The 25,540-nt window shown below is 39.7% G+C and overlaps 2 protein-coding genes across 3 annotated transcripts in view; one reads left to right on the forward strand and one right to left on the reverse strand.

The window, feature by feature from the left end:
• The first annotated feature begins 922 nt into the window (after positions 1 to 922).
• POLR2B (RNA polymerase II subunit B) lies at positions 923 to 20,485 on the forward strand. 2 transcript variants are annotated; one of them, XM_034771022.1, is made up of 22 exons: positions 923 to 1,058; positions 4,415 to 4,634; positions 5,763 to 5,921; positions 6,415 to 6,579; positions 7,564 to 7,760; positions 8,923 to 9,042; positions 9,531 to 9,717; positions 11,245 to 11,388; positions 11,681 to 11,820; positions 11,912 to 12,023; positions 12,374 to 12,528; positions 12,841 to 13,039; positions 13,200 to 13,368; positions 13,903 to 13,999; positions 16,029 to 16,123; positions 16,498 to 16,748; positions 16,837 to 16,926; positions 17,158 to 17,265; positions 17,828 to 17,941; positions 18,047 to 18,207; positions 18,679 to 18,874; positions 20,195 to 20,485. In XM_034771022.1, the coding sequence occupies exons 1-22, from the start codon at positions 1,024 to 1,026 to the stop codon at positions 20,282 to 20,284; spliced, it is 3,204 nt and encodes a 1,067-aa protein (XP_034626913.1). In that variant the 5' UTR covers positions 923 to 1,023; the 3' UTR covers positions 20,285 to 20,485. The 2 variants fall into 2 exon arrangements, with proteins under 2 accessions (XP_034626913.1, XP_034626914.1); XM_034771023.1 differs by lacking the exon at positions 20,195 to 20,485 and adding an exon at positions 18,921 to 18,984 and having other exon boundaries at positions 18,679 to 18,887.
• Positions 20,475 to 25,540, reverse strand: part of IGFBP7 (insulin like growth factor binding protein 7) — a 54,757-nt gene continuing 49,691 nt past the window's right edge. Inside the window, exons 3-5 of the mRNA XM_034771024.1 lie at positions 24,654 to 24,770; positions 22,622 to 22,748; positions 20,475 to 20,657 (exon numbers count right to left, since the gene is read on the reverse strand). Of these exons, the coding sequence (XP_034626915.1) occupies positions 20,638 to 20,657; positions 22,622 to 22,748; positions 24,654 to 24,770 (264 nt within the window). The 3' untranslated portion in view covers positions 20,475 to 20,637. The remainder of the gene's footprint in view (positions 20,658 to 22,621; positions 22,749 to 24,653; positions 24,771 to 25,540) is intronic.

Below are 25,540 nucleotides of genomic sequence, written 5' to 3' on the forward strand. Positions count from 1 at the left end.
CTCTAAGGTGCCACAAGTACTCCTGTTCTTCTTTTTATATATTTAATGTCTCTTACAGGATATCTTTTAAAACAAATACTGTGATTTCAAGTTTGAAGTTCTTGTATCTTAGTAGATTTTTAATACCATTATAAATTCATATTTACATATTTCCTTGCTGATGCAGTAAATATTAATGTTATATTGTGAAGGCAAAATAATTTTGTAATATGATCTGATCTTACTAGACAATAAAACATCTAGCTCACCAAATGTGTGCAAATACATAGACTAGTATGTGAGAAGGGCAAGACCTGTTAAGCATTTTAATCTGCTTCTCCCACCACCATTCTCAACCCAAGCCATTGCAGGATTGTCCCTTAAAATATTTTTTCTCTTCTAATTTGTCTGGTTTGTAAACAAACAATCTGCTTCTATCACTGCTCCTGAGACTAATAGATTTCATTGTCAGAAAACTTTTTTCCTGGTAATCTTTCTAAAACTTGCCTTTCCTTAGTTTTATCACACTTTTGCTAGTGAATAATCCCTTGTAGCATGCTAAATAACTATTCTCCCTCTTTAGTGTTACAAACTCTTCAAACTACTTGGAGACCGTCTTCTGTTTCTCTTTTATTGCATCCCCTCCTGCCCAATATCTTTAGTCGTGGCTAAGAGAATCTGTACATATTTAGGACTTGTGTCGACCTTTCCAGATCTTAATCCTTTGATATTTTTTTTTCTGAATTCTCTCGAGTTTATCCTACATCTGCATTAATGAGGCATCCAGTGAAGTGTTGTAAGTGCAGTTTGTCTACAGACATATAGAAAGAGATTACCTCTCTAATCTGTGAACTGGGATCTCTGTGTGTGGCATTGTATATGTATTAAATAAGCTCTAAATTCTCTCATGCATATTGTGACTTGCCATTCTGATAATTAAAATTAGTTATTTTGGGTTATTTTCAGCCACGATACCTGTTGAAGTTTGAACAAATCTATCTCTCCAAGCCTACGCATTGGGAAAGAGATGGCGCACCTTCACCCATGATGCCCAATGAAGCCAGACTGAGAAATCTTACGTAAGAAAAAGCTCCTTAGCAGTTGTTGGAGACCATGAAAGAACAAATCTGCAATTTAAATTAATAGGATTTTCTCTAATTTTAATTATCCCCTGTAAAAGGAAGAATTACTTCCCTATATTTAAAACAAACTACTTGAGAAGTACAAAAGATCATTGGCACTTTATTACCAAGTAATATAATTTAACAATACCAACAATTTCTTGGAATAACTTTCAGTCCTTTATTTTATGCTTTCTCTAGTTTAGAATGCATTATCTTCATATTGTAATGATATTGTCATTGGTGGGTGTAAACTGTTCAGGATGGACAGGCAATGGAGAAAAGGTGGAGAAGTTGCCTTGTATGTCAAAGCAGTATGATTGCTCAGAACTCCAGTATGAAACTGGAGAAAAGCCTGTTGAGTGTCTTTGGGTTAAGTTTAGAGGCGAGAGCAACAAGGGTGATGTCGTGGTGGGCGTCTGCTATAGTCCACCAGACCAGGAGGATGAGGTAGACGAGGCTTTTTTCAGAGAACTAACAGAAGTTTCTAGATCACAAGCTCTGGTTCTTACGGAGGACTTCAAACACCCTGACATCTGCTGGGGGAGCAATACAGCAGTGCGTAGACAATTCAGGAAGTTTTTGGAGAGTGTTGGGGACAACTTACTGGTGCAAGTGCTGGAGGAATCAACTAGGGGCTGTGGTCCTCTTGACCTGCTGCTCACAAACAGGGAAGATTGGTAGGGGAAGTAGAAGTGGGTGGCAACCTGGGCAGCAGTGACCATAAGATGGTCGAGTTCAGGATCCTGACAAAAGGAAGAAAGGAGAGCAGCAGAATACGGACCCTGGACTTCAGAAAAGCAGACTTTGACTCCCTCAGGGAACTGATGGGCAGGATCCCCTGGGAGGCTAATAAGAGGGGGAAAGGAGTCCAGGAGAGCTGGCTGTATTTTAAAGAAACCTTATTGAGGGCACAGGAACAAACCATCCTGCTGTGCAGAAAGAATAGCAAATATGGCAGGTGACCAGCTTGGCTTACCAGCAAAATCTTTGGTGAGCTTAAACACAAAAAGGAAGCTTACAAGAAGTGAAAACTTGAACAGATAACTAGGGAGGAATATAAAAATATTGCTCGAGCATGCAGGGGTGTAATCACGAAGGCCAAAGCACAATTGGAGTTGCAGCTAGCAAGGGATGTCGAGGGTAACAAGAAGGGTTTCTAACAGGTATGTTAGCAACAAGAAGAAAGTCAGGGAAAGTGTGGGCCCCTTACTGAATGGGGGGGCAACCTAGTGACAAATGATATGGAAAAAGCTGAAGTACTCACTGCTTTTTTTTTTTTTTGCCTTGATCTTTACAGACAAGGTCAGCTCCCAGATTACTGCAGTAGGCAGCACAGTATGGGGAGGAGGTGAGCAGCCCTCAGTGGTGAAAGAACAGGTTAAGGACTATTTAGAAAAGCTGGACGTGCACAAGTCCATATGTCCAGATCTAATGCATCCAAGGATGCTGAGGGAGTTGGCTGATGTGATTACAGAGCCATTGGCCATTATCTTTGAAAACTCTTGGTGATCGGGAGGTCCTGATAATTGGAAAAGGGGAAATGTAGTGCCCATCTTTTAAAAAAGGGAAGAAGGAGCATCCAGGGAAATACAGACCTGTCAGCCTCACCTCAGTCCCTGGAAAATCATGGAGCAGGTCCTCAAGGAATCCATTTTGAAGCACTTGGAGGTGAGGAAGATGATCAGGAACAGTCAAAATGGATTCACCAAGGGCAAGTTATGCCTGACCAACCTGATTGCCTTCTATGATGAGATAACTGGCTCTGTGGATATGGGGAAAGTGGTGGATGTGATATATCTTGACTTTAGCAAAGCTTTTGTTTGATATGGTCTCCCACAGTATTCTTGCCAGCAAGTTAAAAAGTACGGATTGGATGAATGGACTATAAGGTGGCTATAAAGCTGGCTAGATCATTAGGCTCAGCGGGTAGTGATCAACGGCTTGATGTCTAGTTGGCGGTCGGTATCAAACGGATTGTCCCAGGCGGCGGTCCTGGGGCGGGTTTTGTTCAACATCTTCATTAATGATCTGGATGATGGGATGGATTGTACCCTCAGCAAGTCTGCAGAATGACACTAAGCTGGGGGGAGAAGTAGATACTCTGGAGTGTCGGGATAGGGTCCAGAGTGACCTAGACAAATTGGAGGATTGGGCCAAAAGAAGTCCTCGTTGAACCTCATCAGATAAGTGCAGAGTCCTGGACTTAGGACAGAAGTATCCTATACACTGCTACAGGCTGGGGACCAACTGGCTAAGTGGCAGTTCTGCAGAAAAGGACCTGGGGATTATAGTGGGTGAGAAGCTGGATATGAGTCAACAGTGTGCCCTTGTTGCCAAGACGGCTAGCGGCATATTGGACTGCATTAGTAGGAGCATTGCCAGCAGATCGAGGGAAGTGATTCGCCTCTATTGGGAATAGCCCCCCCACTACAGAAGGGATGTGGACAAATTGGAGAGAGTCCAGCGGAGGGCAACGAAAATGATTAGGGGGCTGGGGCACATGACTTACGAGGTGAGGCTGAGGGAACTGGGGCTTATTTAGTCTGCAGAAGAGAAGAGTGAGGGTGGATTTGATAGCAGCCTTCAACTACCTGAAGGGGTTCCAAAGAGGATGGAGCTCAGCTGTTCTCAGTGATGGCTGATAACAGAAGAAGCAGCAGTGGTCTCAAGTTGCAGTGGGGAGGTCTAGGTTAGATATTAGGAAAAACTATTTCACTTGGAGGGTGGTGAAGCACTAGAATGGGTTACCTAGGGAGGTGATAGAATCTCCGTTCTTAGAGGTTTTTAAGGTCAGGCTTGACAAAGCCCTGGCTGGGATGATTTAGTTGGGGATTGGTCCTGCTTTGAGCACGGGGTGGGACTAGATGACCTCCTGAAGTATCTTCCAACCCTAATCTTCTATGATTCTAATGTTATAATAAAGCAGGGGTGGCCAACTTGAGCCTGAGAAGGAGCCAGAATTTTCCAATGTACATTGCCAAAGAGCCACAGTAATGTGTCAGAGCCCCCCATCAGCCCCCCCACCCCAATCCCAGCGCCTCCCACCCACCTGCAGCCTCACAGATCAGCGCCTCCCGCTCCCTCCCTGCACTTCCCAATCAGCGTGGCAGGCTCAGGGGAGGGGGCCTGTGGCAGAGCCAGGGGTTGAGCAGTGAGTACCCCCCAGCACATTGGAAAGTTGGTGCCTGTAGCTCCAGCCCTGGAGTCGGTGCCTAGACAAGGAGCCGCATATTAACTTCTGAAGAGCTGCATGTGGCTCCGGAGGTTGGCCACCCCTGTAATATAGTCATGTAGTATTTTCTTTTTCATAGATATTCTGCCCCCTTGTATGTGGACATAACTAAAACAGTTATTAAAGAAGGAGAGGACCAGTTACAGACACAGCATCAGAAAACCTTTATAGGAAAAATTCCTATCATGCTCCGTTCAACATACTGCCTGTTGAATGGCTTGACTGATCGTGATCTTTGTGAACTGAATGAATGTCCTCTTGACCCTGGTGGCTATTTCATTATTAATGGATCAGAAAAGGTAAAGAATTAGATTTCACATGAAGAAATGTTTGTTTGTTTAACCAATACTGAAAATTCCACATTATACATTGAAATGGCTCTACTATGATACGTGTTCCTCTTTCTACCAATCAGAAAACTGTTTTTTTTTTTTTTTAATGGAATACTACTTAAAACATTTTTGATAGTTTTGTTTCCAGTTCCAACACTGTAGTTCTGATCTAACTCTGTAAAGTGGCAGTATAAAAATGGCACCTTCTAACTCAACAAACCTTTTCCTCGTTATTCAGAGTTGTATGTACTTGTTTTAGTGACAAAATAAGGTTTTGCTACTTTTATTCGTATTCAGCAGAACCAGCATGATAAGTAGTAGTAAATTCTGTTCCATCACATGCCTCATCAATTAAATTGTTTGCCAAGTTCATTTAATGTGCAGCTATGTCTGAGCATTGGCCAGCTATGTAAATGCGTTGAAGGCGCTATGACTGCACAGCTGTCAATAAAGGCATAATTTGTTCGTGTGATGAGGGGGAAAAAACCCTAATTTGACTCTCAGGGCTGGCAGTTGAATTTTTTTTTATTTGTGCACTGAGCACATTTGACATGGAAATTAAGACAACAAACATGGAATCAATGTTCTGATGCCATTTTTACAGTTGTTTTTCAGATACAATATGCTAACCCTTAAGGCATTCTAAGACCTCTACGGAACAGTATCTAAATGCATCACTACTAGAAAATGCAATAAATGTGTTCTAAACCCCTGTGATCTTGGAGTGTCCCTTGTTTCTGGTGTGCTATATTAAGTAATGCTATTACACAGTATTTCCTTAGAACTCTGTTCTTCTAAAGGTAAAAAACACCAGCAAAACAAGCAGCCTTTAACCACATAACAATGTGCATATAGTTATGTGGAGAGCTTAACAAGTACTATTATGCTATCGTACAGCACTGCCAATATGGATAGTACAGTACAAGCTAGATTTTAGTAGCTGGGTAAGAACAAGATTGGCAAATGGACAAAAAATAGTAATGGGTTTGAAGTCAATTTAAAAACTAAACATCTTACAGGTATTGCATGTTTATATTTACTTACTGTAAACTTACTCTTATCTGGTTATTAACAATGCTTTTGTTTCCAATATAGGTTCTGATTGCTCAAGAGAAGATGGCTACAAACACAGTGTATGTGTTTGCAAAGAAAGATTCGAAATATGCCTACACAGGAGAATGTAGATCCTGCCTGGAGAATTCCTCTCGACCAACTAGTACTATATGGGTTAGCATGCTGGCCAGAGGAGGGCAGGTATGCATGACAGATAATTTAATAATGGTGGATATTTTATATTTGGCTTATTTTTGGGCTGAAATTTTCTAAGACTTTTTAGTGTTTTTTCTTTATATAGTATCTCATGGTATTTAAGTTTAGGGTTTTTTGGAGAAACTGTGTGTTGGCTTTGAAGAGTGTAATCAAATATATAGTCTATTAAATATGTATTTGTGATTAGATTTTCAAATCTAATGTATGTAATTGTAACCTCTTGAATAAGATGAAAAATGTTATTCAGTAGCTGCTCTGTGGCATTCATAGTTTAAAAACAGATGTATTAGAAATGGGACAGACCTAATCTAATTATATTTATATTTATGGTTTTGTAGATGGTAATTATTTTCAGTTTCAAAAACCATACTTATTCAAGAGAGAGAAGTACTTTATTCAAGCCATTTGAAGTCCAGAAAAAGTTGGTTTGTTTGAAATCAAATGCATTTGAGACTGATCTACCTTGTCCCCCCTCTAGGGTGCAAAGAAGAGCGCTATTGGTCAGCGCATTGTAGCAACTCTGCCGTATATCAAACAAGAAGTGCCCATCATTATTGTTTTCCGTGCATTAGGTTTTGTATCTGACAGAGACATTTTAGAGCACATAATTTATGACTTTGAAGATCCTGAGATGATGGAAATGGTAATGTATATTTAAATAATGGCATGGGTCATGATGTTAAGTGAGCTAAAGTCTGTCTGTCTACTTCTACTATATTCAAAGCATCCTGTCTATATCCCAGTTGTAATTTTAAGACTCATGTACCACTTGAATCTTAAATATGTTGGGTTTTTTTGCATTGGTTAAAGTAATCAAAGTTCTCTGCATAAAACAATTATGGTAAATGTACATTTACCCGAAGTGCTTGTGTGGGAATGGAAGAGCGCTGTTTAGTATCCAGTTACAGGGTCTGATCCGGCTCCCATTGTAATCAGTGGCAAAAATCCCACTGATGTCTGTCTAAACTATCTTTTGGTGCACTGCCTATTGGGCCACACTGATCCACGGTTGTCTTTTACAAAAAGCTGATCTGTATGTACTGTTTTAAAAATAAATAAATAAATAAAAAATATCCCACTACTTAGCTGTGAAGTAGCTTGAAATCATGTTTAATGATACAATCTTGTGAACATTTAAAGATCCAATCATCATTTGCTGGTTTAGAAGTATTTCTGACTTGGAGGTGCATTGTCTGTGGTGACTGCCATTGTGTTAGCTAATTTGGTATTAATATCATAGTATATGAAGGTTTTATTTAAACTGGCATCACCCACTAAATTTTACTTGTAGATGAAACATGCTTAATTGTAACGTCATAAAATAATTCTACATGCACTGCCACTTTGTATTCATGTCTTATTCTAGAATATCTGAATAAGTTCCCTGCTGCCTCTTTTTAATAAAAAAAATAAAAAAAAAATCAGTTATTGCAATATAATGGAGAATTATATTTGGAAAAAAATAACTTTTTTGGAATTTGTATGTAAAACGTAGTCGATTACTAGAACTTCCTGAAAATAATTTTTATAAACAGCTATGCAACTGAAATCCTGAATCATCCATGGATGTTTTCATCTATTTTCCCCCCCTTCTGATGCAATGATTTTGCTTCCTTTTGTGCATTAGGTCAAACCTTCCTTGGATGAAGCATTTGTCATCCAGGAACAGAATGTTGCATTAAACTTCATTGGGTCAAGAGGTGCAAAGCCTGGTGTTACCAAAGAGAAAAGAATTAAGTATGCAAAAGAAGTCTTACAGAAGGAAATGCTTCCACATGTTGGTGTCAGTGACTTTTGTGAAACCAAAAAGGCCTATTTTCTGGGGTATGACTTTTTTTTGTCTTAAATGCTGTGTCATACATCTGAAAGGGAAACTATCAACCCAAAATTGATTCAAAATTTAGTTTAGATATTTATGAAATGTAAGACTGGTAGAAATGTTTCCACAATTTTCAAAATAATACTACTGTAGTGTTTGCAACCCAATCCTTGCAGCATTGAAATGGCAGAAATGATGAGAAATTGGATTTTAAGTTGAATGTGGTGTTAGTGACCTAAATAAAGACACTACAATAGAACCTCATAGTTATGAACATCTCGGGAATGGAGGTTGTTCATAACACTGGGGGGTGTTCTTTCAAAAGTTTACAACTGAACATTGACTTAATAAAGCTCTGAAACTTTACTATGCAGAAGAAAAATGCTGCTTTTAACCATCTTAATTTAAACGAAACAAGCCCAGAAAGTTTTTTCTTACCATGTCAAATCTTTCTTTAAACTTTCCCTTTATTTTTTTTTAGTAGTTTACATTTAACACAATACTCTACTATACTTTTTTTTTTTTTTAAATCTCTGCTGCTGCCTGATTGCATACTTCCGATTCAAAGTGAGGGGTGTGGTTGACCGGTCAGTTTATAACTAGTGTTCATAACTCTGAGGTTCTATTGTGTTGCTAATTTATTGCTTGAGTTGATAGTGTAGTTGTGGTGCAGGCTGATGACTGACTGACTGTAAGGCCATGTAGTGTATTCTTGGCCATCTAAAATTATTTGGGTGGTATCACCTTGCTCAGTGCCTAATGATATACAGGCAGGCAGTCCCTGCATCAGGAGCCCAAGGCCCCCATGCTCACGCAGAGCCTTGCTGACTTAACTGGGGCCTAAATTCGACAATAGAAGACAGAGAAAAAGCACACTCGTTGGCTAGGTGAAGGTCCAATCCAAAAATGGGGTAGATTGCAAGTAAATAAGTAAATAAATAAATCTCCTTTAGGGTCTGTATTGACTTAAACAAGGAATGGGTGTTTAGGATTTGTGCTTATTAAAAGAGGTCTGTGTTTAGAAATGCAATAATTTCATTTGATTTAGGATTGACAATTCATAGGCACCCCTAGTGGATATGACCTGTAAATAGTTGTCTGGTCTTGGTGATGAATGTCTGGTTCTAATTAAAATACAAAGTAAGTTGTCTCTCTTTATCTTATTAGGTACATGGTTCATAGATTACTACTGGCAGCTCTGGGCAGAAGAGAACTCGATGACAGAGATCATTATGGTAACAAAAGACTTGATCTGGCAGGGCCATTGCTTGCATTCTTGTTCAGAGGGTAAGCATGATAAAATTGTAGCCATTGAATGGTATTCAAATGTTAGAGGGTCTGATTTCATGTAGTTGTTGGGGATGTAAAACTGTCATACTAGAACAGACCACTGTTTCAATTCTGATATTCTCTCAGACCTTGGCCAGTCTCGGATTCGTCAGGGGAAGGTACAAGATGTACAATTATGGAATAACCTGTCCATAGGAAGAAACTTCTCTGAACTCCAGGCAATTAGTTGCTGGCTTATGCCCTGTAGGATGAGGAGTTTATATGCTTTTATATTTATGCTGCCTAATGTAACCGTGGATGGAATCCTTATCCATATAAAAATGTAATTCTATTTTGACTCCTGTGAAGCATTTCACTTCTATTTTCTGTGTCCTGTTTTCAAGAACTCTTCATAAATCTGTTTGATTAAATTGACCTGCTACAGAATGTTACTACAATTACCCTTCCTGGCTTCTAACAATTACATTTTCTGCTTTCTTTAACAGAATGTTTAAAAATTTGCTCAAAGAAGTGAGAATATACGCACAGAAGTTTATTGACAGAGGGAAAGATTTTAACTTGGAACTGGCAATTAAAACAAGGATTATATCAGATGGTTTGAAGTACTCATTGGCTACTGGGAACTGGGGTGATCAGAAGAAAGCTCATCAGGCCAGAGCAGGAGTATCTCAGGTAACATAGCTAAATAAGTCTTAGACAAGGCATAGGTTTAGTCTTGTCAAAGATTCTATCCACCTACCCAGAATGCTCATATTAAAAATTCTCTTTAAGATTCTGTCACGTCAGAGTTTCTATGTTGGCTAGGCAATCACTACAGAGTATATATTAAAGGTGAACAGAGTTCTTTCAGGGTCAGCCCTACTATAGAAGTTGCTGAACGCCCAAATGCACACAGTTAAAAGTTCTGCCAGTATAGTCATCTCTGAAGTGGAGACCTAACTGTGATTCTGGGAGCTCTTCAGCGCCAACTGGTGAAGGGCATACCATACCGTAATGCAGAACACCTGGTGCACTCCTTGCCCCGACACACTGTTGTCATAATCTGTATCTGAAAGGTGTCACGTAAGGTATCATATCCAAACTGCTAAGACACTGGTCGTTAATGTTATTGTGTGGTGTGTGTAAAGAATTAGAGATGTGTGCTGGAAATATGTTCGTAACATGTTTGGCAAGCTGTGTGTAAGCCCAGTCTGTCCTAGACAAACGAATGTTGTTTCGCCTGCTTGACTGTGTCTCCAATGTAAATTGAGCCAGGTGAGGCCAGAAACCAGGAGAGTACATTTCCATATCTGGTAAAGGAAGCCCTTAAACTAGCAAGTGAGGGAGGTGACCATTTAACGATGATGACAAAGGATGGAGGCTTTATCCCCAGGAAGCCTTTCTGGCTAAACAGACAATGGGCTTTAATGAAATACAAGCAGAAACAGGGATGAATTAATTGAGATACATCATCTTAGGGACAAAAGAGGCCAGAGTGCTCAAAATCTGGGAGAGTTGGGTCCTTCAGCCAAAGGGGTTGAAGTCTCTGGGAACTGACTGTAGGTGAAAAACCTGCTCACACAAAGATTGTAACTTGCTAAAGTTCAGTTTTAATCAGTAGAATGTGTGTTGTGTTTTGTTTGTTAACCTTTCATATCTTTCACCCTTACTTGAAATCACTTAAGCCTATGTGGGTTGTTAATAAACTCCATTCTTGTTTTATTAGACCATCTCAGTGATTTTATATTTACTTTAGCTAATCTAACAGGCTGTTGTGTGCTCTGCCTCTTTGGAGGCAGCAAACTTAACTTCTGTGAGAGGGACTGGACACTACAGCAATACATCTCTGGGGAACTTGGGTTCACTGTTACCTGCAAGGGAAGGTTTGGACTGGCAGAGTCCAGAAGAGTTTGCTGGTAAGGCAGACAAGCTGATGTGTCAGCACCCTACCACAGAGCTTAGCAGCAGCAAAGCTAACTCTCGCTGAGGCAGAGCGGTAATCCAGTGGCTCTCAGTTCTGGGTGACCTGGGCAAGACATCACTCTAGTCTAAGATGAGTTGAGGCGAATTGATTTCTGTTTACAACTACTTTGTTGAAAGGCATAACGATAGTTGTCAGGTTAGGTGGTAACTGACTTCCTTCTAGTAGGCATTTTGAAATGGTGTGACATGAAGAATACAGCTTGGGTGTCTAATTTTAAATCTTACAATTACATGTAGGTGTTAAACCGCCTGACCTTCGCATCCACGCTTTCCCACTTGAGACGCTTGAATTCTCCAATTGGTAGAGATGGCAAACTAGCAAAGCCCAGACAGCTCCACAATACACTGTGGGGAATGGTCTGTCCTGCTGAGACTCCAGAGGTAACACAAGTTGCATTGAAACTAATGTATTCAAAAGCATATTTGCTTGTATTGTAGTATAACGTCTGCAGATTTGTTGCAATATGCAGTTGCATTTTAATTTTGGTATTTAATTTCAGATTTAAAGTTAAATTTGCAGTGAAGGCATAAGATGTTTTTTAACTAATAAAGTAATTGTGTCCGAATCCACTATCAATTCTGTGTATGTGTTTTCTTGGAAACTATTTGTCTAGCCTTTTCAAAGGCATATTGATTTGTTGGTTTTTACAACAAAACTAAATCTGTTTGTTAGGGCCATGCAGTAGGACTTGTGAAGAACTTAGCCTTGATGGCTTACATTTCTGTGGGGTCTCAGCCATCTCCGATTCTGGAATTTTTAGAAGAATGGAGTATGGAAAATCTAGAAGAAATATCTCCAGCAGCCATTGCAGAGTATGTATAAATGAGTTTGTCTCTGAATAATTTTAAACTTTTTTTAATTCAAAACCGCTTTTTCAAATAATTCTGGCTTTCCTTTTCGTAGTGCAACCAAGATCTTTGTTAATGGCTGCTGGGTAGGGATACACAAAGATCCAGAACAGCTGATGAACACACTAAGAAAATTACGTCGTCAGATGGACATCATTGTGTCCGAGGTAAATTTTCTGAATGAACGACCATGTAAATTCTAGCTGCGAAGGATGGAATGTAGTAGGCAGAACACACCTTTCTAAGGTATGAGGACAAGTGGAAAGCCTTGCAAAGGCTTAGTGACTCAAATCATTTTAAAAGAGAATTTAGCTGAAAACTGCCCTTTTCCAATTGGAACCGTGTTCAGTGGAGCTCTAATACTCACCGCATGCTGTAGATGATAGCTTAAAGGCTCCCACTTTGGGGAACTTCACTTTGTTATTGCTCCTGCTGTGTGTACCATGACTCTTATTCCATGGGTCATACAAAGACTCAAAAGTGTGAACCCATTAATTCTCATTGTTTGCATATTCAGGTCTCCATGATCAGGGATATTAGGGAGCGAGAAATCCGCATCTATACTGATGCTGGCAGAATCTGCAGGCCACTTTTAATTGTGGAAAAACAAAAGCTGCTGTTGAAGAAGAGGCATATTGACCAACTGAAAGAACGAGAGTATAACAACTACAGGTAAGAAATCTCCCCAGAACAGGAAAAATGTCTTGCTCTTTCTTCCAAATGTGGTGTATACTTCTCAGGGTTTGTTTGAAGTCAGCTGAAGCTGCAAGCCACCGTTGTATTTAAAAACTTGTTACTTGACTACTTTGTGTGTGCTACACAGTGTTGCTTATAATCGCCATAGAGCATGATTGTGTCAAATCAAGGCAGTGGTGTATTCCCTAATTTCAAACAAGATACGTTTTGCTTTTTGACATTGCTAATGAAATCTGTATTAAATGTTACTTTTGACTAGTAAGGCATTGAGACAGTTTGATTGTTTAGTTGGCAGGATCTTGTAGCCAGTGGTGTAGTAGAATACATCGACACGCTAGAAGAAGAGACGGTGATGCTGGCAATGACTCCAGATGACTTGCAGGAGAAGGGAGTCGCATACTGTTCAACTTACACGCATTGTGAGATTCACCCATCCATGATCCTAGGAGTATGTGCATCTATTATTCCTTTCCCTGATCACAACCAGGTCAGTAGCCTCTCTTCCTTTCTTATCAACTTTAAAAGAAAGAGAGAGTATAGTATAAAAGGAAAATTTAAAAAAGCATGTTTAACATATGTAGACATGTATATGCATGAAGAGTTTAATAGATGTTCGGTTGACACTGCTCCTTTTCTTGCCTTCATAGTCTCCTAGGAACACATACCAGTCTGCTATGGGTAAACAGGCTATGGGAGTTTATATTACAAACTTTCACGTTCGTATGGATACACTAGCCCATGTGCTGTATTACCCTCAAAAACCCCTTGTGACTACACGCTCTATGGAGTACTTGCGATTTAGAGAGTTGCCAGCAGGTATGTTGTGGCTTAATAAGCAAACCTAAAATGTATTGCATAAAATGTACACACATACTAATATTTAAAGACCATTAATTATTGTGAAAAGTAACTAGGATTGTGCTTAGTAACTTCTGATCATTCACATTATTGTGCCTAGTAATCTGGGCATCACTAGCTATAAGGAGATATTCTCAGTGTAGCTGCTGAGGCCACAACATGCATACAGTATATTAAAAAGAATATCTCCCCCCGCACCTCCCCTTCCCTCTTCCCCCCCCCCCCATTAAATGTTGGAAATAGTATATTTTTCATCAGCATTTGTTAGATCTCCGCAAGGGGTCACTGTTGTATTGAAAGTTCTAATCTACGGTATATTTCAATTTTGTATGTATTCAGTACCACATGGCCTAGTGTGTGTGTGTGTGTGTGTGTGCGCTTTAATAAATGGCCGGGAAGTGTAAATATATGGCATACAGTTCATTTTGAATGAAGAAACCTTGCTTATATGAGCTGTAGGTCCTTTAAACATTTGCTACTATTGCATTACAGGTATCAACTCAATTGTGGCTATTGCGTCATACACTGGTTATAATCAGGAAGACTCTGTCATCATGAACCGTTCTGCTGTCGATAGAGGTTTTTTCAGGTATGGTTTTCCTGAACTTTGAACTGTAGAAAATTGCTCATATAAATTTTATGGTTGGTTTTACTCATTTGAAGATTAAAATCTTTCCCCGTCCTTATTCAGATGTCTAAAGGACATAACATGCCTTTTCTAAGCCTCTGGACAAATTTTAACTTTAGCAAATTTTAACTTAGTCAGACATTTTAAAATACTATCAGCAACTGATTATTGCCTATTGTTATTAGTGTGTTAAAATAGTTTTTGTTTTTTAAAAAGTCACTTATAAAAGTTACAACTACACAGCAAGAAGATGCAAAAGTTGCAGCTCCAGTGAATAACTAGGGCCAAAGTTAAAAACATGACACACTTTCCCAACCAACCTTTTTTCTGCTCTTGCTTTAAAGTTAGCTCTTGCTCACTGCACTGAATCATATTTGTATGTAGATTAAATGTAATAGGATTTGGATGTCTTCTCTTTTGAACTGTCAGTTATGTGAGCCCTTGATGCCAGGCATTTGAGCTTCCCAATATAATCCTATTGTTAGCCAGGGAAGTGGTAAATGCTTGCACAGGGGATTTTTGCAGGTCTTCTAGAATAAGAAACAGTTGCCATTATTGATGCAAATAGTCACTGATGTGACCTTTCACCACTTGGCCGCAGTTACACCTGAATGATATAATGGACACATTGATTGTTGTCTTTTGGCTATCTAGGTCCACAGTCTGTTCCACTTTTGGTTGGATAGACCTTAGAGGCATGTTCGCGTCTTCACATCTGTTCACTTATGTAGCATAAGAAATGAGAAGCTGTGCTGGATTGTTATGGATCGCATGAATAATTATTGCCCAAAGTGAGCATTGGTTATGTTCACTGGCACATTTTAAAAATAAAAAAATTTTAAACTTCAAGTACAGCTGTGGATGCATATGCTAGCCTTTAAGGTAGCATTTAAAAAAAAAAAAAAAGAAATTGAAAAACCTGAATAAAACCAAAGCACTCTAGTGCACCGGAGGTGTACTTCAGAGTGTGCAGCTTAATGGATGCGGGGCAGGGAGTGTTCTTAAATTGCTCATCACTGTACACATCATGTTTTAGTATGTGTACAGGGGTGGTGTCATTGTTTACATTAGTATTCAGGTGATGGGGTGCCATCAAAACATGCAAGCTAAAAGGCAGGCAAAGGGGAAAGGGGTGAAACATAGGAGTCAAGTAGTCTGGGTTGTAACACAGGGATAACACAATTCCCTTTTTTGTAAGATGTATAGTAGATCCCAAAGTTGCCACCATCTGCCACTAACTAGCAGTTTATTTGTAGACATCTCTGAGTAAAACTGTGAGAAATGACTGTCATAATGTCCTTGTAGAGTTCATTGTTTCTCCTTGATTTGCTCTAGAAGTTGTACAGTAGTATCCAAGTAAAAACTTCTTGAGTGGGACCTGAGCATTCTTTCAGACTTGTCATTACTTAGTAACCCTAACTCAACTGTGCTGTTTGCCAGGGCAGTTTGTTTTCAGTTTTTATTTTGTTTAAAATGTCCTGGGAATTTCAGTTTATTACAAAAATTAAATTAAAAGCAGGTGAAAATTAGTGCAAAAACTAACCCCTGTTTTCTAGGTAAATGCCAGGGTTAATATGGGGGAACAAAAGGACAGGAAAAAGCAACAGACACACTTATTTTTCTGTTATAAGTAAAAGGAGTTAATGCTGTCGCTTATTGCATGAACTGCACATTAACACACTATACTCATGCATGTCCGTGTTTGTGTGTATATATCTTCCACTACATTGCCACACACTTACACTTGGACTAATTTATTAACAAACATTAGCTATCTAATCTGTATCTTCGTTCACTCAAATGGTCCAAATCTTGTGTGAAAATGTTTTTTTAAAAAAAAATCAGCTTTTGTAAAATCTAGGAATTTTTCTGGACAAATCAATAAAAACAGAGAAAGGGTCTCGGTTGTGATGTAGATGAGGTTATAGCATATGAATTTAAAAAAAACACTGATATCTAAACAAGTTTTTCTTTTTAAATTTTCTTTCAGATCTGTGTTCTATCGCTCATATAAAGAACAAGAGTCCAAGAAAGGATTTGACCAAGAAGAAGTTTTTGAAAAACCTACACGTGAAACTTGTCAGGGTAAGAGATGATGGAAGAAACAAAGCCTGCAATTAGCAGCCGGGCTTTGCCAGACAGAGTCCTTCATTTTAACTTTACTATATTTGACTGTTTATATTGCACTGTAAACATGTAAATGATAAATTTGTGCTCTTGGTACAAAGAAACTTGTATGGTCAGTAAAAAAACAAATATTCTCTTTCTGGATACGTTGGCAGCATGTACATTTATAGTAGAATCTGCATTTGCTAATATGTCATGAATTCACAACACTGGAGTGTACTAGCACAGAATGCAAATATGGTGTCTACTGTTCTGAGAACGTGATCCTTAATGTTTTTGTAGAAATACTTTGAAGGATTTTTGGCTCTGAATTCATTTGTCTTTAATCTCAGGTATGAGGCATGCCATCTATGACAAACTAGATGATGATGGTTTGATAGCACCTGGTGTACGTGTGTCAGGAGATGATGTCATCATTGGCAAAACAGTAACTCTGCCTGAGAACGAAGATGAACTGGAAAGCACTAATAGACGATACACAAAGAGGGACTGTAGCACTTTCCTACGAACTAGTGAGACTGGTATTGTAGACCAGGTCATGGTAACCCTTAACCAGGAAGGATACAAGTTTTGCAAAATTAGGGTCAGTACCAGTGACTATGGCTTCTGGGTTGTTTATACTTATTCCCTTTTTCTTTGGTCACTGATCTAATGTTTTCTGTTCCCTCCAGGTACGCTCTGTGAGAATCCCACAAATTGGAGATAAATTTGCCAGCAGGCATGGTCAGAAGGGTACCTGTGGTATCCAGTACAGACAAGAGGTAGCAACTTTTTTTTCCTCATACTTGTATATCTTACTGTACAGTGAAACTTGTGTATTAATGTGGATTGCCTGCAAAATAAGTTACCTTAATATATTGCTTTATATTTAACCTCTGTTCAGTTCTTCTTATTTAAAATGTCTTTGAGTCACTTAGTTGAATTGGATTTTTATTTTGTTGGAACTCCCTAGCTTCTCACGAGGCATAATGAGAATCTCTTTCCTGCTTTAGGATATGCCTTTCACCTGTGAAGGCATCACACCTGACATAATCATCAACCCCCATGCCATCCCTTCCCGTATGACAATTGGTCACTTGATTGAATGTCTTCAAGGGAAGGTAAGGAGAACAGTTTGTGTTGTGTAGCTAAAATCTGAGAAGTAAACCGCATTTGTTTTATCTTGTGGAGAAGCTGATCTGCTAGTTTCTGGTATTTGTTAACCCACTAAAGAACGATAATCAAGTTCCTATTTGAGGATCTAGTAACAAAACAAAAGGTATATTAATTTCCTTAGAGAGAAGCCAGAGTGCTATCTTCAGTGGGTCAAACCACAATGTGTTTATAGCAGGATTTCTTTGCTGCTTTTATTGACAGAATTACTATACAAGCAGTCTCCTAATCTATGGAAAAGAAAGGAGTAACAGAGTTAGGCTAGTGTTAAGTGCTTCTGAAAATCCCACCTGTAACTTGTGCGTCTAAGTTTTTGTTCAACAGAAAAATATCCATTTCATTAGAAAGTTTAGGTTGGACACAGTCCTGGGCATTGGGTCTGAAATCTTAACAGCGGGAGTAGGTTAGCTGTTTCAAGTTACCTGCATGCTGTCTGACTACTTTCATATAGAATGCACAGCTTGTGTCTATAAAAATTTACAGTATTCAGCAAACCCTTTTTCTCTATAGGTATCCGCAAACAAGGGAGAAATTGGTGATGCTACACCTTTTAATGATGCTGTCAATGTGCAGAAGATTTCCAATCTACTATCAGATTATGGCTATCATCTGAGAGGAAATGAGGTATAGTGCTCAAAATGCCAATCTAGCTAAAGGTTATTGGTCTGTTTTGATAATTTTTATGTCTAGTTTAGGCTCGTGCTTCAGAGATTGTATTCTTTATTTCAGGTTCTCTACAATGGCTTCACTGGACGCAAAATCACATCACAAATCTTCATTGGTCCGACTTACTACCAGAGGTTGAAACATATGGTAGATGACAAAATTCATTCTCGTGCAAGAGGGCCAATTCAGATTCTTAACAGGCAACCGATGGAAGGTAGATCTCGGTAAGAATATTTGTGGGTTTTCTTTTTTATGAGTGTCCTTGAAGTCTCACAGTTGGTTTGCTAAAGTAGAGAAGAATTAGCTGCCTCAACTGTGCAGCTGTATCTTAACTGTCTCATCCAATTAGCCACCCATTTGGAGTTGATGGTAGTGTGCTTAGGTTTGGACAGATAAAACATGACTTAGTCATTTGTAGTAGAGTTGGTTGTGGTTTGTCTGTTCAAACACTATATTGTCATCTGTTGTAGAAATTTTCTTAGTCATCCGACTGTTAGTCAGAGCAGCAGTTTTATAATTTGGCTGACTTCTTCCCAATGATCTTATTTTTGGGAGAAGAGATGATGACAACTTGCTGGGTACAGAGGCATCTATTTGTAATACTGCTGATGTATTTGTACAGAATTAGGTCTCCGTAATAGCTGCTGGAGCCATCATTTCTGACTTAATGATAAAATATCCTCCCCCCCTTATAGCGATGGTGGCCTTCGTTTTGGAGAAATGGAGCGAGACTGTCAGATTGCTCATGGAGCAGCTCAGTTTTTAAGAGAGAGATTGTTTGAGGCTTCAGACCCATACCAAGTTCATGTTTGCAATCTTTGTGGAATAATGGCAATAGCTAACACAAGGACACACACGTACGAGTGCAGGGGGTGCCGTAATAAAACACAGGTATGTATGGATTTCCTCCGCAAGTATTTCTACTTGCAGTCAAGAACAAACAGTGATTAAAGGAGTATGATGGTGAGTGAGGATGAAGAGAGCAAGTGGTAAAAGAAACAAAAATTAACCCAATAGTTACTATATAACTACAAGTGTTTGTTTTTTCTAAGTGTCAGAGTTCATTCATGTTTCCCTATAATTGCCAGAGTTCTGGCTGTGTCATTTGGCAGAAAATTTCACTTGAGTTCTCTGAAAACCCAGTATTATAAAATACATAAGTGAAAATGAACATTAAATCTTTTAACCTTTGGGGAAAAAACAGATGCTGTAAAACTCATGGATTGATTTAATGGCTTTGCCACTACTCCAACTGTTCAGAATATTATGTTTTGGTTGAGAGAGGAATAAACTTAAATGTCACATAGTTGAGGTGCTGGGGGAGGGAAATCACAGGTTTTGAATTAATATAGAAGTTTATATTCGAGTATAAACTGTAAAAAGGATTGTTTTTCTCTACCATAACTCAGTTACTCCTTCAACCTCTAAGGAGCTTAATTGTCTGGTAATAGTTAATATGCATAAATAAAATATCTTGACCAATAGGAGCAAAAGATAGATCTTTTGTCTACAGATTTTGACCACTGAAGGACACGTCTACTGTATTAAAATGATAAATTATAAATAGTGTTTAATAGGTATATCTCCCTATCTCATAGAACTGGAAGGCATCTTTAAAGGTCATTGAGTCCAGTCCCCTGCCTTCACAGCAGGACCAAGTACGGTCCCTGACAGATTTTTGACCCAGATCCCTAAATGGCCCCCTCAAGGATTGAACTCAAAACCCTGGGTTTAGCAGGCCAATGCTCAAACCACTGAGTTATCCCAAAACTGATGCTCCAGGTGAGACTTGAACTCACAACCTCAGCATCACTGCTCTAGAAGTACTGCGCACTAACCTATTGCACGACTGGAGCCCATAAAGCTAAGTGCCTGGACAGGGGCTCAAACCCTGGACCTTCAGATTAAGAGCCTGATGCTCTACCAACTGAATGTTGTGTTGATCTGGACTTGTAGAGAAACATATCAACACTATTGAGTAAAGTAGTGCCACCCTGGATGGAGTGTGATCAGTCATCACTTCAAGGTGAATTGTAAAGACTTTCCCTAAAAGGCTATCAAAAATATAACTTCATATGAAGCACTAGACCCTCTCAAAAAATAGCCTTGTAATTTTGGTACCAAAATGTTACTATTTACTTAGTGAGTAGGGAGAGTGAAATTAATCTTTAAAAAGATACCATGTACTAAATTTTCTTACCTCCTTTTCAGATTTCCTTGGTGCGAATGCCATATGCTTGTAAACTCCTCTTTCAAGAGCTGATGTCCATGAGTATTGCACCTCGTATGATGAGTGTTTAGCCTTTAAAAGGCCCTGTTTTAGTTCTGACTTTACGTATACGCTTGCTCTGGTTCTAGTGTTCCATTTTAAAAGATTTTGAATGCAGACTGTTGCATATGTCATTTACATCAGGTTGTTTTGCATCTGAACACTTTGTTTAAATGATCTTGAGCTTACTTTTTGTAAATAGAAAGAAATAAAGATTTGTAGTCAAATGTGAATTACATTTATTTGTATTTCTGCCAAAAGCATGTGTGCAAAACATTACTAAAAGGAAGAATGAGGAACTTATTATCAGGCTCTAGCCTAGAAGTGAGTGGTTGCAGCTTTCCAAAATACTAACTTAAACTGCATAAATGATCTAGTCCTCACGTCACAGCTCTGCACCATCATCTGGGGAAAAAAAACAAAAAGGGATGCAGGTTCATAATTACAAGAGGGTAACACTACAGATACTCCAATATCAATGGAGTGAATTTTCTGTTTTGTTCTTCATTGACTTAAATGTGGATAATCAGACCTTTCCTCTTTTTCTTTCTTCTGAGGGAACTGGATAGCTTAGGGTAATGGAATTGGGACCTTTCACTAAGGTCACTGGAACATGTCCATTGTCAGTAGTTCGCTAACTACATAGACATTTAGACTGTACTTATTACTGATGCATCTGAGATGCCATCTGATGACTTCATGCCTGTCACTGCCTGAGAGAGTCAGACAGCAAGTCAGAGCTGGCACGCTGCTTCAGGAGCCCCAGAAGTGACAACTGTATGTGGATGAGAGCTGGAACTGCTGGTGGGAACTGACCAAAGCAAGAGCTCCTAACGAGCAGTGGCCTCTAGAAAAAAGGGGGTGATTCAGCGTGGTGAAGAGAGGCAGGAGGGGCAGGCACGGAGGAAGGACTGGGAGTTGAATGCTGTCTGAGGGAGAACCCTCTCCATGAAGCACTGTGGGAGTAGAGAGGTCTAGAGACCGGGGTCCTGAATCGAGAACAGAGTGCTGATGGAGGCTCTTGGATGGGTGACAGGGGAATGGAAAAACATACTATGTATTTTTATTGCTTTATAACCAGGCTTTTGAGGAACTATGGCACTGGTGTAGATGAATAAATTGAACTCGGACGATATACAAAAGGTGAGCAAAGGGGAACCAGGCTTGGCACAACTGTCATGCATTGGATGGCACTCGAAGCAGGGTCACCCTATCACAATGCCCCTTTACCAGCTTTGAGGTAAACTCCTTTTATAGACTGTCTGCACCTTCACTTATTGATTAGCTAAAGCATATGTCAAACTTCGATGCAACAAAAATTAATTCTGGAGGAAATTTATTTTTGTTGCATCAATACTTTTCTTAACTCCTTGTCATTTCCTAAAGGTGAGAAGGAGCTGCAATAATTTGTGGCATACTTTTATTTCTCCTCATGTATCTTTGTGACTATGGTGTACTATCAAGTCTGTGCCATGGTGCATTCTAGTACTAGCATTGTCATTAACAAACAGCAAAAGCCTATCACTTCCCTGACTTGTTTTTGGACAGTTTTCAGTTGTCCTTTAAAAAGCTAAATCATTAGATGCATGTATCCCCCTGCATTTGTGATTATGGATTTCTAAAAAGAGGTATAATATGGCCAAAACCACGCACCTTTAGCAAAGGGCATAACTTAATTACGTTAGTGTCTGACTTGACCCAATTGATGGTGGGAGTCATTTTATACTCTTGATTTACTGCTGGACAATATTTGATTTTTTTTTTTTTTTTAAACACATCTTCCAGCTATTGAGATGTGCCATTTAAAAGAGAAGAAGTCTAGAACCTAAATGAATGGATTACATACACTAACCTATAAATGTGTGTGATAAAGGTTGCTAGGATGGAAGATGATGGAGGCTATTAGGACTACATATATTGGCAAAATTGTCCTGCTGTTTTTGGAAGTGTTTTTAAAGCCTTTTATACAATTTGAAATTCAGGTTTTTTCAGATACCGTGGTGGCTGGAGAACCAATGAAATCACCCCCGTAGCCTGAAAGCGGCGCTATTGGGAACAGAAGGGATGTTTAGTCCATGTTTAACCTTTACCTAGTTAACCTCCAATAGCTAACACACACTTTGGAAAAAGCATGTCTTTAATAAAGATGCAACAACCCAATTCTCAGCTATGTGTGAGCTCTTACACTAGAGACCTCCATGAGTGCTTCACCAGAACCAGAAAGACTGGGTTTGACATTGGAAATATCAGCAAGCTACAGCTAACAGTTTTAAATGCAATGTTTCAGGTTGTTCTCTTATATCCTAAACAACCAAAGGGCATAAACTCCATTTAAAAAAAAAAAAAAAATCTTTGCACATATTACCTACCTTTAGTTATGGGTATTTCATGTAAGTCATTGAGGACAGTAATTCGTGCAGAGGCTGTAGCCTCTCCTTTGGAGTTTGATGCATGACACTCGTACTCTCCAGCATCCGCTTTACTCAAAGGAGAGATCTATGAAAACAAGCAGCATGTATCCTTGTTTACTACAGAGGATTTGTTCTCCAGTTACTTTGTGTTACTGTTGGGTTATGTAACAGCAATAAACAATAGCACTAGTAATAGACTCAATACAGGTAACTGATCGAGTGGGAATTAGCAGTTGGAGACTGCACATGTCCAGAATATTCCCTTGGCCACCAGTATGGAACATGCAATAGTTTTGTTTAAAAAAAATTGCATCATAAACTGAAGTTTTAAAAATAATGAGAATTTATTCCCTATTAGCAAAGAGCACAAACCTCAACCCTGACTTCTTTCAACGGAGCCGAAGGGCCAGCGGTGGCTTCAGTCAGCCTGACTGGGTCAGAAGTGGTTTGCTCTAGTTCCCAAATCAGATAGGTGGCAGTATCCAACTACACTACAGCAAGCACTCTGGTACCTGTCCTGGAGCTCAGAGAATCAATCCACTCCCCATTTCACTCTGTCTTCCACAGCAGGATTTGCTTTAGCCAGACTTCAAACCTTGTTTGTGTTTGCTTAGGTTTGTGTCTGTGATGTTTTAGAACTGCCTGTTGTCATGGAGAGGGAGGCAGGAAAAAGCGGTAGCCGTAATGCTCCTCTCCGGGAATGTGCTTCATCATATTTCTGTTGGCTCAGTAACGTATTTGCTCCAAAGCTTTCTCTGCCCAAGCTTCCACCTCTGTTTTGGCGTAGAGTGTAAGCTAATGCCTTTGAGTTCCATTCCCCAGCCACCACCTCGTTTGGCAGCTGAAGAGATTGCACAGTGTGGTCTGTTAGTGCCAAAGCTTATCTACTTGCAAAGCAAATCTGTCACCCCTGCCCTACTGTGCCATCCTCTCTGCTGGCTTCCCTGCAGCTGCTCTTTCCCCTCTCCAATCCATTTCCATGCATTACAGCTCAGGCCCTAGGATGCTGTTCCAGTTGTCACACTCCCACTTGAGTAACTCCCTCTATGAGAACAGATTTTTTTAAAAAAACAAACCATCTTTTAACTTCAAGTTTTGAATGTCTGGGATGCAGATTCCTTGAGGACACAGGTCAGAGATGCTAAGAGCGAGGGTTTTCTGTGAACTCCAGGACAGACCAGTCCTGCCATGTTCGCATAGCAATCCCCAGTCTGCGCTGTAGGACATGGAATCAAGTGGAAGTAAAGGTCTCTGCCCCTTTCCTCTTAAGTAAATGTCTACCGAGCAGTTCAGAGTTCTTTGAGGAGGGCATCTCATCTGGTCAAGCTTGTAACTATAGGGAACAGTCTCTTGAGCTGTACAGACTTGATTGGAAAGCGTGCCCCAGCAAGACAGGTACAAAATATAAACAGTGCTTGAGAGAGGTCAGGCTGATTCTGGCTTGGGTTTGTGGGGCTCATATGAAGTTATGAGAGTGACTCTGTCTCTGTGGAGAGGGAGTGTCTAGTGTAGTGCTCCGTCTTGCCCTATGCTCCACAAAAGGTAGGACAGTAGTGCCCTGATCTGTGGAGAATTCCACTCCCATGTGACCTTCACCATAGATAACTGGTCTCCAGTGCTAGCAATCCCTGGCTTAGCTACCTGCTGTGCTGCACCTGTTGATGGCAGGATTTTACAGACAGGGCAGAAGGAGAGGTGGTCTGTCATTTCAGTCTGGTCCTAGTCCTGAAAGCTTTTAAACATCCTGCTCTTCCTCATTGTTTTCACACACATTTTGCATGTGTGTAAATAACTACAAAAGATAAAAGCAAAGAACTGGGCCAACTGAATGCATTTAATCTTACTCCTTGTCATACATGTCTCTGCTTTTTAACTTCAACCAAGAAAAATACTGCACCTACTCCATTGTAATTTCCCAGTATTATGCATAGAAACTTGGATCTTGCCAAAAAGTTATCAGAATTGTATATGAATGTGCACAAGTACTTACCAATACCCAGCCAGTCACTTCATGTTTCTCAGGGCCGCCACGGGTCTGGATAGCTAAGTTGTCGCGGTCTCCAGGCAGGAGCTCCAGCCTTTGGACACCAGATTGTCCCCTTATTATCTGAGCAGGAATATTAAGAGTCAAGTTGTCAGTAGTTTGATGAGATTGTCATCGTAAATACCTACAATACCTAAGCCCCAAACCCCCTAAAGCCTTGTCTACACACAAAAGCTGTCTGGATTTAACTGGGCCCATACAGTTGGTGTGGTTATACTGATTTAAAGATGTTCCTACCACTATGGCTATTCCTATAGGGAAAGAGAATGATCTATACCAGTATCTGCATCCTGATGGGGAGGTTTGTACTGGTATAACACTACTGATAAAACTAAAAAATCACACCTCTGACTGACAGTTATACTGGTACAGAATCGGTATGCAGGCCAGGCCTACGACAGACTGTGGCCTGCAGAATACATGTGAAAGTTTTACTGGTGTAACTAGTTTGAGTAAAGTATCAGAGGGGTAGCCGTGTTCGTCTGAATCTGTAAAAAGCAACAGAGGGTCCTGTGGCACTTTTAAGACTAACAGAAGTATTGGGAGCATAAGCTTTCGTGGGTAAGAACCTCACTTCTTGCATCTGAAGAAGTGAGATTCTTACCCACGAAAGCTTATGCTCCCAATACTTCTGTTAGTCTTAAAAGTGCTACAGGACCCTCCGTTGCTTTTTACAGATTCAGACGAACACGGCTACCCCTCTGATACTTCATCAGATTTGTTAGTCTTTAAGGTGCCACAGGACTCCTCCTTGTTTTTGCTGAAACAGACTAACACAGCTCCCCCTCGGAAACTTATCTTTGTTTAATCAATGAAAGCAAACTAGAGCCTCA

The sequence above is a fragment of the Trachemys scripta genome, chromosome 5 (assembly GCF_013100865.1).
Source record: "Trachemys scripta elegans isolate TJP31775 chromosome 5, CAS_Tse_1.0, whole genome shotgun sequence".
Taxonomy (NCBI): Eukaryota; Metazoa; Chordata; order Testudines; family Emydidae; genus Trachemys; species Trachemys scripta.

Excerpts from the sequence above, each read along its gene's own strand:
- POLR2B (XM_034771022.1), top strand. The coding sequence starts at position 1,024 with ATGATGCCCAATGAAGCCAGACTGAGAAATCTTAC. Across the intron at positions 1,059-4,414 it reads GCCAGACTGAGAAATCTTAC|ATATTCTGCCCCCTTGTATG; the intron begins GTAAGAAAAAGC and ends TCTTTTTCATAG. Across the intron at positions 13,040-13,199 it reads CTTTCCCTGATCACAACCAG|TCTCCTAGGAACACATACCA; the intron begins GTCAGTAGCCTC and ends TTGCCTTCATAG.